Raw genomic sequence first — 16,248 nt, 5'->3', positions numbered from 1 at the left:
TCAGAAAGTTCCCCCTGTGCCCCCCCCCCACAATCCTCCCCCATTCCCCAGTTTGAACATGGTAACCCTATCCAGACCACATATGAAAGTTGGCAACCCTCCATATGATCTTTCCATTTGTGTTTCTTTTTGCCTGTCAGGGAGGGGCAATTCTCTCCTACAGACTGCACATTCCTCAGGAACTGGGCACTTTCACTCATGCAAGATCAATGTCTTTCAAGATGCTGAAAAGAATGAAGTGAGTCAGACACGGGAAAGGAACACTGGAGCAACTTAGCTTGAGTGAAGATGCAGAAGCAGCCAAAGTAACGCATTCACAGATGTACACAGCAGCACTGCTCCAGAAAACCAAGTAAAGCAGCTCAAACAATATGATGACAAAATGAGGAAAGCCAAAAGAGTGAGGAGAATCAGGCATGTTTGCTTCATAACTTCCTTTTTTAATTTGAGGAAGGAAACATTTATGTATTTGAAAGTGAAATGTTAAGTTTATTCAGGGCTTTTTTTCTGTGAAAAGAGGTGGAGGAACTCAGTGGGTTGCCCTTGGAGAAAATGGTCACATGACTGGTAGCCCCACCCCCTGATCTCCAGACAGAGGGGAGTTTAGAGGAGGCACGGAGGGCAATCTAAACTCCCCTCTGTCTGGAGATCAGGGGGCGGGGCCACCAGCCATGTGACCATTTTCAAGAGGTTCTGGAACTCCGTTCCCCCGCATTCCCCCGGAAAAAAAGCCCTGAGTTTATTTATCTGTCTCTCTGTCAGTAGCATAAGAGATTAAAGCAGCATACTTATTATGTAGGAAGAGGTATCACCTACTGATTAACTAAATAAACCTTGATGCCTTACTTTCCCCCAATTTTTCTGCATATTTATTTATTTATTTATTTAACTTCATTTATACTCCACCATTCTCCCAAGTGGGGACCCAAAACGGCTTATATCGTTCTCCTCTCCTCCATTATCCTCACAACAATCCTGTGAGGTGGGTTAGTCTGATAGTATGCAGTTTTCCCAAAGACACCCAGTGAGTTTCCAGGGCAGTATGGGAATTTGAACCTGGGTCTTCCTGATCCTAGTTCTAACCACTACACGACTGACTCAGCCGTATTTGTCATACCACTGCTCATATACCAAGTCTGATTTTTAAAAATAATTTAGTTGTGGAAGTTCATGTTTTCAGATTGCCTATACTCCTTCACAGTGCTATACTAAGGACAAGCAAAATAAGTATCATAGAGCACACAGTGCAAAACATGCCCCAGTGAAGCCAGTAGAGAAACTTACTTGTCGATTTCAGTAAATTTGGATCACATTCACTGTGCTTTAGAAATTATAGCAATTAGCGAATAATAATAGTAGCAAGCAGGGGAGGTAGAGTTGCCAGCTCTGGGTTGGCAAAATCTCTGGGAATTTTGGGGTGGAGCCTGGAGAGAGTGGAGTTTGGGGAGGGGGGCCTCAGCAGGGTATAATGGCATACAGACCAGCCTCCAAAGCAGCAATTTTCTCCACTCCCAGCTTTATTTCCCCCAACTGGCAGTTCTCACTTGCTCTCACCTCCTCCTTGCAGCCTGATTTCCAGAATCCAAACTCTACCTCTTATTTGGGGGGTGGGGGAAATCAGGCATCAGCAACCCAAAATGTCACAATATCATCTGCATATGCAGGAGTTGTGTTTTTATTTTTTATGGTTTTTTAACACACATCTCTGCATTTTTTTGTTTGTTTAGTCTTCAGATTTTTCTGCAACCCTGTGCTTTATTTAAATATCCACCCTATCTCTTTGTGCCCTGCCCCTTAAGGATTTTTTATCAACACAGCTGGACCATCATAGGAATTAGATATATGATCATCTTTGGGGGTATAATAACAGTAATAACAGAAATCAAAATACTGGTTGTTGTTGTTGTTGTTGTTCATACAAAAGTTGGCTCCAGATAAAAATCTGATGAATAACAGTGCAATCCTAAATAGAGTTATTCTCTTGCAAGTCTAATGAAGTCAGTGGGCTTAGAAGAGTGTTACTTTGTTTAGCATTACCCTGTAATTTATCTGCATAACAATGGGATTAGATTCAAAGCAATTGGCTTTAATAGACCAGGTATTCTTGTTACAAATGTAAAATTGCATGTCATAATAATAGGCATCCCTGTAACAAGGTAGACTGAACAAAAAATTAGAGGAATGAAATACCTTATTTTTGCAACTGAAGTTTAAAAAGTATGGAGGTATGAAACACCACAGAAATTGCCCGCTAGCGCTTTATGCCAGAAAAGTTGTAGATAATTCACCAGCACAAAATCTACAGGAAAAAGTAGATCAAAGTACCATTACTGTAATGCAAAAAAGAGTGATATTTCTAACCTGACATTTTGCCAGAAGATTTTTTAAAAAGTGAACATTACATAATGGCTTTATTTTCTCCTATTATTTAAAAGGCAGATTGCAGTGAGCCTATTTTGCATTACCTATTCTCTTCCTTACAATGGTTTCGTTGACCCACAGGTGCTCCAAAGAGATGGATGCCCAGCAATCTAATCCTTTGTATTTCCTGGCTGGAATTTTGTCCTGCATCTTGCTAAAAAACTGACACCTTGTTTCTCAGGGAGATGTAACCTGATCTCTCCAGCAAGGCCAGATATTTTTTCTATCCAATTAGCACTGATTCCAAACTTGCAGCTTTTTGAAGAGCACTTGGTGCTACCAGACTAATGCCACTAGACATTTAACACTGCCCTTTATTTTGAACATCTTCATCTGAAGAGGAGTTCTAAGTAAGTTGGAAGCTTGCATTTCCACCAATTTTAACATTAAGGGATCCAATAAAAGGAATTGTGTCTGTTGTTCTATGTTTCCTATGAGATAAAATCTCACATCTTCACTAATAACATGTTATTGAATAAACTGAAGTCACTGATCAGGTAATCATTTTTAATTAACTAATAACTACTTATAAAAATAACTATTAATAAAAAAATAATAAAAGAGACTGAATGGTGAACCAAGAAGCCACTGATTCAAATCTGGTCTCTGCCCTGAACTCACGAGCTACTCAGATGACCTACCTTACAGGGTTGCTGTAAGGAACACTGAGCTAATTATGTGAAGCACTTTAAGCACCCTTAAGAGCTGTAAAGAGTCTAACAGTGCAATCCTAAACAGAGTTACACCCTCCTAAGCCCATTGACTTCAATGGGCTTGGCCCACCACAACAAGCAGAAGTCCCGGGCAGTGCCACTGCCTATCAGAGAAATGAGGGTGCCTGGTGGGGGCCACGGCCGTCATGCTCCTGCCACTGGACCCTACTTGCCTTCCTTAGGCAAGGGCAAGGGCGCCCGGCCAAGCCACACATGGCAGGCTGGCTGGGTGGCCCTGTCTCCCTCTGCACATCCCTCCTTCAATCAGCCCCTCGTTTGGAGAGGCATGCACGACAGGCTGGTTCCACAGCTGGCCTGGCTGCTCACTCATCCTCCCTCCTTTGAGGATGTGGAGGCCATACCCAGCCAAGCTGCATGGCCAGACAAATTCGTGAGCAGCACCGGATCCCACCTCCTCCAGGCCCCAATGGGTTCCTATCACAGAAACTCCTGTTGCAGCCAAGCTGGATCTTTTGGGGGATTGGGGATTTCTGCTGATGCCATCCTGCCTCAGTTGCTGCTGGGCAGTCTTGCAATGCCTGCTCCCACTTCCTCTGCAGTCTCACCCATGCTGTCCTCCAACCCTGGCATTGCTCCCCCAAGATTGCTGTATCTCCCTCAGAATATTGTCCAGCCCAGGTATGGTAGCTCAGAGACTGCCCAGGCAGCAGTGAGGGGAGCGGGGCGGTGTCCAGCTAGCAGCAGGAGAGATGGCACTCCACTATCATCTGGCCCAGAGAGCTGATATCCCTTGGGCAGCCCTGGCCCCTCTTCTTCACATAGATGAGCCATTTTCATGAGGAAGAGGTTGAGCTGTTCTCTGGACAGCCTTCCATAACAGTAGCCCATCAGGAAATCTTCCAGTCAGTTAAAAGGCTGCTCTCTGCTTGGCTAACTCCAATACTTGGCAAGATTGGGAAACTTCCACTGGCTATGTGGGTTAAGATTAAGCTGGTGAAGTCTTTAATCAGCTTTTTCTTCTGTTTCTCGGTGCTTTGAGGATCAGGGACTGGATGGATGAAGGCGTCAGACCAGCAAAAATTATATGAGTGACTTGTTGAGTGGAGTCTCAGCAGCACTGCCCCCCCCCCCCTTTGAAAGAGCATGTCATTTTAATCTCTTCTGCTCCAGGATCCTCATGGCCAACCTGCATGCGGTACTTGAAGCATCTGAGCAGAACTGGCACAGTCTTATTGCAAACCCTTCAAGCAGATCTGGCTATATATCCCTGCCATTTAGAAACTGTTGACCAATTAAATCTTACTAGGTGAATAGCCAACTGACAGAACCCTCACTCATTGCTGAATGCTAGTTATAGACTTCCTTAGTCAGCCCTTTTTACCTTGTATGTTGGCAGGAAACCCCTCAGATAAAAATTCTAAGATCATGGCCACGATGTTCTCCTCAGCATGCTCAAGCCAACCCTGTAAAAGCTTCAGAAATTCAAGGAGTCAATCTCTTCCCATACACATGAAAACCTGTGAGATCTTGAAAATGGTTAAACTCTTGTCTACATAATGAACAATTATTGAGACATTTTTGTGAACATCTAAGGCCAAATTCTACTTAAAATATTATATGAAATCAAACTAAATTATAAAACTGTGCACAGTTTTAATGTTTAATATTTCACATTATTTAGTATCAATATATATATGCATCACTTAGATCATTATAATCATCATATTTATTTAGTTCCCTAAAGTTTCTGGCTGCTGTTTATTTTCTCTTAAATATTCTGATTCTTGATGCAGAAGAACTAGTTGTCATGGTAAGTTTGTTTTGCTTCTTTATATTTTGTTTTCAAGGAAAGTTATCTGGAAAAGAAAGGCAGGCTCCGTTATTGAGGAGAGGAAGGGTTGGGGTGGTATAACCTAATAGGGCTAAAAGCACTTAGGAGAATGCAGAATGTATGGCAGAATTCTTAGGCAAAGCACCTGGGTAGTGAATGCCCATAGACACTTGGCCATGTGAGCATTTTAGTATGTGTTTAGGAACCTTTGCTATATGGAATGCCACAGTTTGGTGATTCAACCAAATGGCCAGTGGTCATTTTAAAAAATGAATTCAGTCTCCCCACAATATTTTTTCTCCGATGTACTTCCTTTTAATTCTTCGTCTACAACTGGCTACTTGGAAAGAAGTTTTGGAACTTTATTTTTATATATGATCACAGCAGCAAGAGTACTGTATGCACAAAAATGGAAAACTCCAGTATTGCCTACAGTGGAAGAATGGTTGATAAAAGTTTTGGAGCTGGCCTCAGTGGCAAAACTTACTTCACTGATTAGAGAAAAGACATCTACATTTTTGGCTGAATGGAAACCATTTATAGACCTTTTACATGAAATAATGATTTGATGATATCTGGATTTATGGATTAAGAATCATGAATAGAAAAAAGAGGGCTCTTATGGTTAACATAGAATAAGCAAGACTCTGAAAACAATATATATTTGTTGCAGAGAAAACTTATAGTTTAGGTTTTTCCCTCTCTTTTTCCTATCTTTCTAAATTGTATTCCTTTTTATTATTAGTTGCCTGCCTTGTTTGTTATTTTATGTTAATATGTACTGTTAGTGTGGTTTTTTAGATTGTTGTGTTTTTTCTTATCTTTTATGTTTACAGTTTATTGCTTAAATAAATAATTTATAACACCAATTCTTTGTCTACAGTGGGCAAGGATTAAGCAGTGTAACTGTCATTTGACTTCTAGTTTATCCTAGCATACAGGCCCCTGCAGGAATAATTATATGGGCTTTTCCAGCCTGGTGTGAGTAATGCTAGAGTGGCAATTACATCAAATGCCTGATAGACACACAGTTCTCTATTACATATAAAACCGGCTCTTTCCAATTTTCTCCAACCCACATCATAGTTTTCTACTTAAAATAAAAGCTTGTCTTTCCTACTTCCTTTCCTTTTTTCTTTTCTGCACAGATACCTAGGAGAGGATTTTGCCCGCCTCCCCCAATTTAGTGAGTTATGCCTAACTCTAACCAGCAGCCTGGAAAGCAGCTACAGTTAATGTTGTACCTTCTTTTTTACAATCACTCATGCTTGTATCTCATGAGACATTTGTTTGCTTGGCTATAAAAATGGTTAAGTACTAAGAGAGATTCCAAAGCTTCACCCAAACACTTCAGTCACATTACTCCTAGAGACGGGCACGAACGAAAATATGAACCAAAATTAAGCACAAACCAGGTGGGTTCGTGGTTCGTGAACCACGGTTCATCGGATCCCATTTCTGATGAACCGCCACGAACTTTAGGTTGGTTCATTGGTTTGTTTTTTGGTTTGTGACTGCAGACAGCCTGATGCCAATAAATCAGTTTCCTAGGCAACAGGGGATGGGCTTCCTGCAGACCTTCCACTGACCCTGAAGTGACCTTCTGCTGGCCCGGAAGTGATGATTTTCTGACCCGGATGTGACGTTTTCATGAACCCAATGAACCGGTTCACGAAAGTTCGTGGTTCATGAAATTTGACAAAACACGAACTGCATGGTTTGGGTTTTTTCTGGTTTGTGTCCATCTCTAGTTACTACACATTATGTGGTTCTTTCCAACATTAAAACAAGAGAGAGAGAGAATAAGGATGACCTGCAAGTGAGAGAGGAGCTATTTAACTCACTGTCGTGCTATTTTCCTGCCCAAAATTGCTACTCTTCAATATACAGTTGCTTGCAAGTTCCCCTCTCCTCTGTGCAGGGAGTAAAATCACTAAGTGGGAGCAATTTTTAGCAGGAAATCTGCAAGGAGAAAGAGCTAAACAGGCTCTCTACTCCTGCACTGATCGCCAGCTTTAAATTACAACCCAACAACTGTGTTATGTTGGGGAAAATAACACTCCTCCAATACAAAATTTACTGATATAAAGAATTCTAGCAATCCAGTGATCTCCTGCTACAATTAATTGATCCCTCCCCCATTATCTTTGTAGACATCTTTGGTAATGTACAGTTCCATTCCTATGGCTGGGGCCTACTTTGGAGAGCTACTGCTGCCCTCGAGTTCTCAAGTCAAGCCAGGAAAGATGGTGGAGCAACGCTGTAGATAAAAATCGAGTACATTATTTGAAACCAATATAATACAAATTAAATTAAATGACCAAAATATCTATAATCTGCAAAATAATGTAGTGAAGGGAGTTCAGAGTGATTATATAAAATATATTTGATTATATGATAAATTTAAAACTCTTATATGCTTACAAGTTTTAAATTTACTAGCATATAATAGGTTAAAATGGTTTTTGACTGAACCTCTGGGATGTTATAGAGTGTTTATAAATATTTTAACTTCTCAATAAAAAGAATAATTGTTAATAGCCATATACTGACATTTTCACACTGGGAGTAATAGGGTGGGTTGATTGTCACATGTAGGTTCAAATCTGCCTACCTTTTTGCCTCTGCTTGTAATTTACAATAAATTATGAAAAGAAGGAAACAAGTGACCCATTGAGACCTCCTCTGTACTGCCACATTTCATTATTCTATTTGGAGTCAAGTCCCAAAAAAGTAATAAAATGAATAGACCTTTCAGAATATAAAACAGGAAATAAGTGGCTAGGAAGGGTTATAGTGGATCATAAATCAAGAAGCTGGCAAGACCATATTCTCATTGGAAAAAGCTCGTTTGGAGTAGAGTGTTAACTGCTGGACTGAACACAGTTCAGGAAGGATGTCACAAAATGGAACAGATTTGAGGAAAGCTACAAAAACAATAAAGAGTCTTATATGTAGGGTTGCCAACAAGTCCAAGGCTTAAGTGTGGAAATGGGCAACTGAAGCTTTGAAGCTTTTCATGGCTTGGTAGATTAAGGTCTCATTGCTAGAGATCATGGAATAAAGCCCAAGGAAGCAGAGCCAGTTTGGCGTAGTGGTTAAGAGAGGTGGGATGCTAATCTGGAGAACAGATTTGATTCCCCACTCCTCCGCTTGAAGCCAGCTGGGTGACCTTGGGTCACTCACAGCTCTTCCAGAGCTCTCTCAGCCCCACCCACCTCACAGGGTGATTGTTGTGGGGATAATAATAACATACATAACATAAACCGCTCTGGTGGGTGTTAAGTTGTACTGAAGGGTGGTATATAAATCAAAGGTTTATTATTATTATTATTTAGTTTACATGGTAGGGGGGGAGGCAGAAGCAAAGAGAAACAAGAAATGGAACAAGTTGCCTAATTAGATTTTCTGCTTGCTGGCTTTCAAGCAGACACTAGAAAGTCTGCTAAAGATGGTAAGGAAGTCAAGGTTGGACTAGATTCTTGGTTCAGACATAAATCAAAACCATGGTTTATTTTAATGATGGTTACTTTGTGAAAATAAAAATAAAAGTTCCATCTGTCAGGAGGAAGGTAATGAGGGGTAATAAAAGGCAAGAGAAGTTGTGATTTTGTGCTACTCTGGCGGGCATCTCTGAAATTTGGGGAGTGTGTAAGGATGACATTGTGAAAAAAACTAGTATTAAATTAGGATGCCCACACATCATGCAAAACCATAGTTAAGATGAACTGTGGTTAGCTTCAGACCATGGTTTCCAATCCTGATTTGACATACCATAAATGTTACCAGAGCTGCCTATGTTCAAACACTCACAATTGCTATAGTTAGTTTTTTACATAGTTAAGTGACATCTGACCCAACCCAGGAACTCTTAATAATTAAATCAATCTTGGTTTGCAAATTTTAGTGATCTTGACTGTGCAGTTTTTCTTAAGAATATAACATACGCCTTGCTGGAGTAGATCAAGATCCATCTAGTACAGCATTCTTTGCGAGAATTTTGGCAAACCAGAAGATTCCAGATGATTCAACAGAAATTGACCAGCCTGTTTTCTAACAACCTCACACTATCTCAGAATAATTTTGTACCAAGAGAGGCTGGAAAAATAACAAAAAGATTGGAGAGAGTTCTGGGATTGGCAACTAGAGGGAGACATAGAGAGTGATTTATGAAAAGAGTTCATAACCTATTACAATAAAAAAGATGAGATATATGACATATAATCTTTTGTTTAAAAAAGACTGTTGTGCTTGAAAGAGTAAGGGGGGGGGTTGAGGAAATTGTTCAAACAGAATAAGAGTATTTCACAAGTGACACTAGGAGCCCTTTACACATTTTCTTTTGCATGAGTACGGCTAAAAATGTAAAGGGAGGGTTTCGGTTGGAAAGGTGGCATATAAATGTTTTAAATAAAATAAACCAAACATGTGTATCATACTAAATAGTTGTCACAGAGCCAGGACTGACTGACTGACTGAGCTGATTTTGAATGCAATTGGTAACCAACTGTAAGAACCTTAGTTCAGAAGGCAGAACAAAACTATTTTGAATGAATATATAGAATGACATGGGGTTTGCTGCAAGCTATTGTGTGAAATATCCCTATTTATTTTTTAACTTACTTCATTTATGCCCTGCTTTTTAATCTTAACTGGCTCACCCAAACCAGCTTTCTCACCCGAACAGGCTTACATCATTCTCCTCTCTTCAGTTTTATCCCCACAACAATCCAATGAGGTAGGTTAGGCTGAGTGTGTGTGACTGGCCTAAGGTCACCCAGCAAGCTTCCATGGCAGAGTGAGGATTCAAACCTGGGTCTCCCATATCTGAGTCTTCGCACTCTAATCACTGCACAACGCTGGCCCTAAGAATTCCTGCTAATCTGGATTGCCATGTGGCTCAAGAACATGGCTCAAGAACATAGAGTGGGAATGCCCACTCTAAATTTCCTCAAACTCATTTTAACGGCTGTTTTATTTTTAAACTGCTGCTTTCATGCTTATGTTTTCAGTTACTCATTGTCCTTATGATTTATACGTTAGAGGGTTTTTAAAGATCATTTTCATCCTGAACTTATTAGAGAGACAGCACAGTGGCTAGAGTGTTGGACTATGACACTATTTATAAAGATCTAAAATAAATACATTATAATTCCTATCAGTCTTAGGCCTTTTCTGTGTTGTTTCTGTTGCTGTGAACTGCTTTGAGGATTCCAGATTTGAGGTAGTTGAAACATAAATTAATATTATTTATATTATTATGTTGTGCTCCATTAATTCAAAGTTTTAAGCAGTGAGGGCAGCGAGGCAAAGGCTCCGGAAGGGGAGACAGTCTGGCATACCAGAGGCAGCAGAGGGCTGTGAGAGAATCCGCCTCCTCTGGAGCAATCTCCGCCGGCTCTGTCTTTTAAAACTATGCTTCCCGGCTACAACTGCATCTCCTGGCACTTGACAAACGCACACCCAGTGTCTCATATAGAGAGACTCTAAGCTCAGAGCAGGAGCAGTGGTGCTGGTGGGTGTTGGCTTCCCTGTTGCTTCCTTTTGACTCCACTACTGACTCCACTGCTGATGCATCCGACAAAGAGAGCTATGGTTCTCGGAAGTTTGTGCTACTATAAAGTTGGTTAGCCTTAAAGATGCTACCGGACTGTTTACTATTTTGCTACTATAGACTAACATGGCTAACTCCTCTGGATCACTGCTGACTTGTAACTGCAGAAGCCACCTAACCTGGCTTCTTCTGGGCCTTATTAACTTCCTAGTCAGCCCCTGCTTTGGCCTAATAATTTCTTGGCCTTTCCAGAAATAACTAAATGAGGCAACCACAGAGGCTCCATTTCAGATTTTGACATGGCAGCGGGAGGGATGTGCATTTCTAGAACAGTCTTGATTAAGCTGCAAAGCAAGCAGTGTTCTTTGAGAGGGTTTCTTGTGTTCCTGCTTTTTAAAACCTCAGAAATAAACAATAGCAATGTTATCAACATGATTTTTTTTTAAAGCAAAGAGCCTCTGGCATGTCTCTGTGGTACACAGACCTATTTTGTTGTAACACAACGGAGGAGGCCAGAAATCCCTGAGGAATAACCAGATGTGGTCTGCAGGGAACACTCTCTAAATGACATTCCTGGGTGATGGTTTGGCAGTCTGCCTGTAAACTCTGTAGAGCCCATAGAACTAAGTGTTCCTGAAGATGTACTCTTTCTACAGGCCCCCTCATAGGCTCTTCCTTGGTGCTTTGTCTGATCTAGGCAGGCAAGCTCTATATTGCACCTCACAGATAAGCTGCATTAAGAACTCATGATAAACTGTGGTTTGTGCAACAGACTCTGGTTGGACATAAGTAACAAATCCCAATTTGTGTATAAACCCCACTTGACTGCTTCCTTACTCCTTCGCTCAAGGAGACCATTCTCCCTATACTCCCATATCTCTGGTGAGGCAGCTGCAAAGGCTGGTGCTATTCAATACACTGTGGTTTATGAATTCTGATACCCTGGGAGTTAGAAGTTAGGCTAAGAGAGAACAACTGGCCTATGGCAGAGTGGAGTTTTGAACCTGGATCTCCCTAATTCTTAGGGTTGCCAGCACCCTAGTGGGGGTGAGGGATCCCCCACTCCCAAGCCTTCACCCTTGCCACCTCTCACTTGGCTGGGAGGGGAGAAGGTATGGGAATGGGCCAAGAAACCCCCAGAGAATGCTCCTGTGCACTCCAGAGTGTTTCTGGGAATGCACTGGGAATGAAATCATTCCCGGGCATGATGGAGAAGCACAAGGTCTCACCAGGGGCCAATTTGATAAAAATTAGCCCCTAGATTGGGGGCTACTTTTTACCAAATCAGTTCATGGCACAATCCGTCTCTTCCACATCGTGCCAAGAATAATGTCATTCCCAGTATGACGCAGAAGTTTTCTAGAGGTAGGTGCTCCCATCATGCCCCCCTACAATCACCCATCCCCCGCTTTGAGCCCCAGCCAATCTGGCAACTCTACTAATTCTACTTCAGCCACTACATCACAGTTTCTTGTGATGTCCGATTACAGCTGTAGAATGGAGTTAGGGTGGCCACCTACTAGCCTAAAAGATGCTTCTGTGCCTTAATAGGCTTGGAACAAGGAGGAAGGAGGCTGGCAAATTACAGGGAGATAGGCCTCATTCATGTAGGTGTTTGTCCAGTAGGTCATCAGACAGAGGCAGAATTAGGAGAGCGTGCTCCATGTCGAAAGGGAGCAAAAAAGCTGTAATGCTTTATTTTCTAGCCATCTGTTTTATTTATTTACTTTTCTACAGAATGTATATCCTTCTGCCCTCACAAAGTCCCCCCAAGGCAGCTCACAAATTAAAGCATACACAATAAAACCACATTTTAACACCATTAAAACCATCCAATAAAACCATCATTAAAATAATTAAAACCAGAGCTGAAATACATACAGAACAAAACAATTAAAAACATTGCGGCAGGAAGGAGGGACTCAAGCTCACTATGTCTTTCTTTCCATAAAGTACATATATATCCATGGTTTGCACTATTTCTTATCTTCCAGGTGGCCCCAAAGGTACAATGCTTTCTTGCCCATTCTGATACAGAAAACAGCTACACGGTGGCTGCTTGGTTTAGCTGTCCCTTTTATCTCCTGTTGCCCCTACTATAAAATGAAGCCAGAAGCATAATATTGTCTCGTCCTGTACTGGGTAGGAGATGGGGGAGGGGGGCAGCACTGGCAGGGTAATTAAGAGCATATCTTCCTCTGCAAACCTGAACCTATTGATGCCCCTGCTCAGTCTTATACCTAATGCAGCCTTCGTGTTGATATGTGTTTCAGAAACCTGCTGAGGGAGAGAGCTGTGGGGTGATAAGCCTTTTGCCAACTACCCTGCTGATGGCGCCACAAATCACCTTTCATCACTGTAGGAGAGGCCTACTTGTTGATCTCTATGCAGCTACCTTTAAAATGAAGGGAATTATGACAGCACGTCTAAATTCCAACCCCCCATGGGCAAACAGATTAATCACAGAGATGTTTTAGATCATAAGAACAGCATGTGTTCTCCAGCACTGTTTCCTCACTCAGTTCTCACCCATTCTCTTGTATGGCTGCTTCAAACTTTAAAAAAAATACACAGGGGGGACCTGATCATGTTTCTCTCATGGCATGTGTAGTTGAGCCCTAAGTAAAGTGGGGAAGAACTTATCTGGGACATGCAGTCTTTTAGATGACTACAGAAGAATCTGTAGAAAAAATGAGGGGAGATCTATGACACAGTTTATGGTTAGGGGTGTGGGGCTCAGGTTAGAGCAGGGTGTCAAGTATAAGGTCAGCTGTGGCATCCCTTCCACACACTGGGCAAATCACTGAACTGTCTTTGGAGCAAAGCACCAGATACTCTTAGCAGAGCAATGAAGCTGACCCACCTGAGGTTTCTACTTCGTGCCACAGTACTCACCTTCTCTTCCTTCCCCACTTCCAGCGATGCACTTCAGAGCCATGGTGGTGGCAGAACTCTGGCATAGAGCTTACAACTTTTAGTGGGGGTGGAATCTGGATATAACCCCCTAGGCATCTACAGGGAGGGGAATCTGGTGCTCTAACTCATTTGACTACCTGGGGTGAGAAAGCACAAAACTTGCTCATGCCATCAGTCCCCAGGCTGGAAAAACATTGAGAATCACTGGGCTTTCAATCACACGGTGACACCCTACTCACCCCACGGCTGATTTTTCACAGATGTCAGCAAGGGTTTGCAACAGCTCCTAAACAGAGCGGGATTCTTAAGGGTGACCTACAGATGTCAAGTTCTGCATCTCATTTTCAGACCCACCAGGTAGAAAAAATGCTTGCTGGCTCATGAAATATTGCCAGGTAAATTAGCATTGGACAGAGTCCTTTCCCTCTCTCCCTGGCTGATGGGGGTTATAGATTTTCTTTCCTTCACTTATGCGCTACTCTGCCAATAAGCCTCACTAAAAGTACTGCTTTGAACAGGTAAGTGTGAGAAACGATTCATCTGTTCCTCAGATTGCCAGTTAGTTTTTATACTAATATACCTTGCCACAAAAACCCATTGAGTAATGCTGCTTTCCATTAGGCAGGGAGCTTTCTGTTCCAGCTCCTGGCTAAGAAATGCGTCCCCCCCCCAGTTTGGCAACTTCCAGATGTGCCTGCCCTTTGCAGCAAGGAGCTGTTGGTTTCTGCAGATACAACCTGCATCAGCTTACCAAAGGGAAACTGGAGATGTCACCCAAATGCCAGTGATGACAGCCTGCAGATCCATATGATCAGCAACTCTTTAAGAAAGTCTCAAACAATACACCTTCCTAAGGCAAAGGAAAACAAACCTTTGTATTTTCCTGGGATTAAAAAACACGGGGCGGGGAGTGGGATATGACAAGTTTACAGTGGTTATTTGCTTGTCAGGACATAACAACCACACGGCGGTAATATAACACGGGCAAAATGGAATGAAAGTTGTAAAGAATCATAGAATCATAGAAGAGTTGGAAGGGGCCATACAGGCCATCTAGTCCAACCCCCTGCTCCGTCTGCACCAAAAAAGGGTAAGTGAAAGTTCTCTTGGGAGTGTGGATCAATATATGCACGTTTTGCACACACAGAGACCTACACTCCGACCAGTGATTTATAAGGGTATCATCTAATTGTGAGCTTGGAAAGCAGTTTCCTATAGACAGTGCCCAAAGGAGGATCAAGCTTTATAGCACTGATAATCCCCAGCAAATCACAGTGTGTGGTCCTGGTTCCTACCAGAGATTGTAGATTCTGTTGCAGCATCTTCAATATGCAGATAATAAGCCAACAGTCTCTTATTTTCAGGGATATCCTCAATTTGAAACTACTCTATCTTCTACACTGTACTCAAACACCTGGATTCATAAGGGTGACCTATGAATCCAGTTATCATTGTGTGCTTCTGATCTTCTGGATCAACCCACAAGCATTGTCTAACAGTTGCTAGATTATAGCAACTAACAAGGAAACAGACTTCACAAGTTTAAAGATGCAGTCAGTAGGAGAGTCTCTTCCAGCTCCTTTGCAGTTTCAAAGTGGAATTTTCCATTTCTCTTTCCCTCTGCCCACCTCCCTGTTGCAAGGATCCCAACTTCTCTGCTTTTTATTATTGACTTCAGGGCTATCTGTCTGGAATTTATGTGTACAGATCTCTGCCTTTGTCAGAGATGGGACATCCCAGATCTCTGTACGTAGTACAGGCTACAACTCTGAAAAGTTACTCTGTTTTGGAGAAGCGTGGAAGGCATGAAAATCCCTGGAGTGAACCTCTCAGCTTCTTCAGTCTTATTAGGAACGGTGTGGATTCTGCATGTCTGAAATCACAACAAAAAAGTATGGAATTTGGATTAGGATCTGGGAGTCCTAGGTTCAAATCTCGACTTTGCCATGGAGCTCACTGGGTAACCTTGGGCCATTCACTTTCTCTCAGCCTAATTCACAGTGCTGCTGCTGCTGTGTGGATAAAATGGAGGAAGGGACAACAGCGTTGCAAACCACTTTGGGTTTTCATTGGGCAAAAAAGCAAGGTACAAATATCTAAACAAATACATTTATTTATACCCCACCTTTCTCCCCAGTGGGGACCTAAAGCTGCTCACACAGCTCTCCTTTCCTCCATTTTTATCTTCACAACAACCCTGTGAAGTAGCTTAGGCCTAGAGTGTGTGACTGGCCCAAGGTGACCCAGCAAGCTTCCATTGCCAGAATGGGGATTTGAATTTAGGTCTCCCAGATCCGAGTCTGCCACTATAGCCATTATGTCATCCAGTACGAGAATGATTCTTTCCTATTCTTTTGGCCTGGGGAGAAAAATAAATGAAGGAGAGAACCTCAAAAAGTCAGAAGTTTCTGAGAAGAAGATTCCTGGTGGCCATGGCACAGGATTTCAAACCTTAATCTTCCAGAAAGCTAGCAGAAACAACGTGTATATATATATCCAAACGTAAGTAATTCACTGTAAGTTAGAGAGGCTGGCTTGTCCAGCGGAGCACTCACCTTTCAGTGCGTCTGCACGTCTTTTGAGAGAGAAGGCCGTCCCTCCTGCGCCCCAGTTGCTTCCTCCCTATCAAGGTGTCACTGCCTGCAAGGAGGCTGAGTCGCATCCTTCATCCCTTCGGCACGCTGTTTAAATAGCCGGACAGGGATGGGGCGAGGCCAGTTCGGCTCCCGGGACAAAGAACGGGAGTTTCGCCAGAGCGCCCCGCTGGACTGCCGAAGCGCTCGGTTTCGGGAGCAAGTGGAAGGTGGGTGCCAAGGATTATTAATAGGACCGCGTGTTGAGTTAGGGAAAGG

The 16,248-nt window shown here is 42.4% G+C and overlaps 1 protein-coding gene across 3 annotated transcripts in view; it reads right to left on the bottom strand.

Annotated features, from left to right (window-relative positions):
• The window catches only part of NCF4 (neutrophil cytosolic factor 4), a 57,585-nt gene extending 41,416 nt beyond the window's left edge, over positions 1-16,169 (bottom strand). For 2 of the 3 annotated variants that reach the window (XM_054988766.1, XM_054988765.1), the window contains exon 1: positions 15,952-16,169. In XM_054988766.1, coding sequence (XP_054844741.1) covers positions 15,952-16,058 — 107 coding nt within the window. In that variant the 5' untranslated portion in view covers positions 16,059-16,169. The remainder of the gene's footprint in view (positions 1-15,951) is intronic. The other variant, XM_054988769.1, reaches the window with a different exon arrangement.
• Between the last annotated feature and the right edge of the window lie 79 nt (positions 16,170-16,248).

The sequence above is a fragment of the Eublepharis macularius genome, chromosome 9, assembly GCF_028583425.1.
Source record: "Eublepharis macularius isolate TG4126 chromosome 9, MPM_Emac_v1.0, whole genome shotgun sequence".
Taxonomy (NCBI): domain Eukaryota; kingdom Metazoa; phylum Chordata; class Lepidosauria; order Squamata; family Eublepharidae; genus Eublepharis; species Eublepharis macularius.
This window is presented reverse-complemented; position numbering and strand designations above follow the sequence as displayed.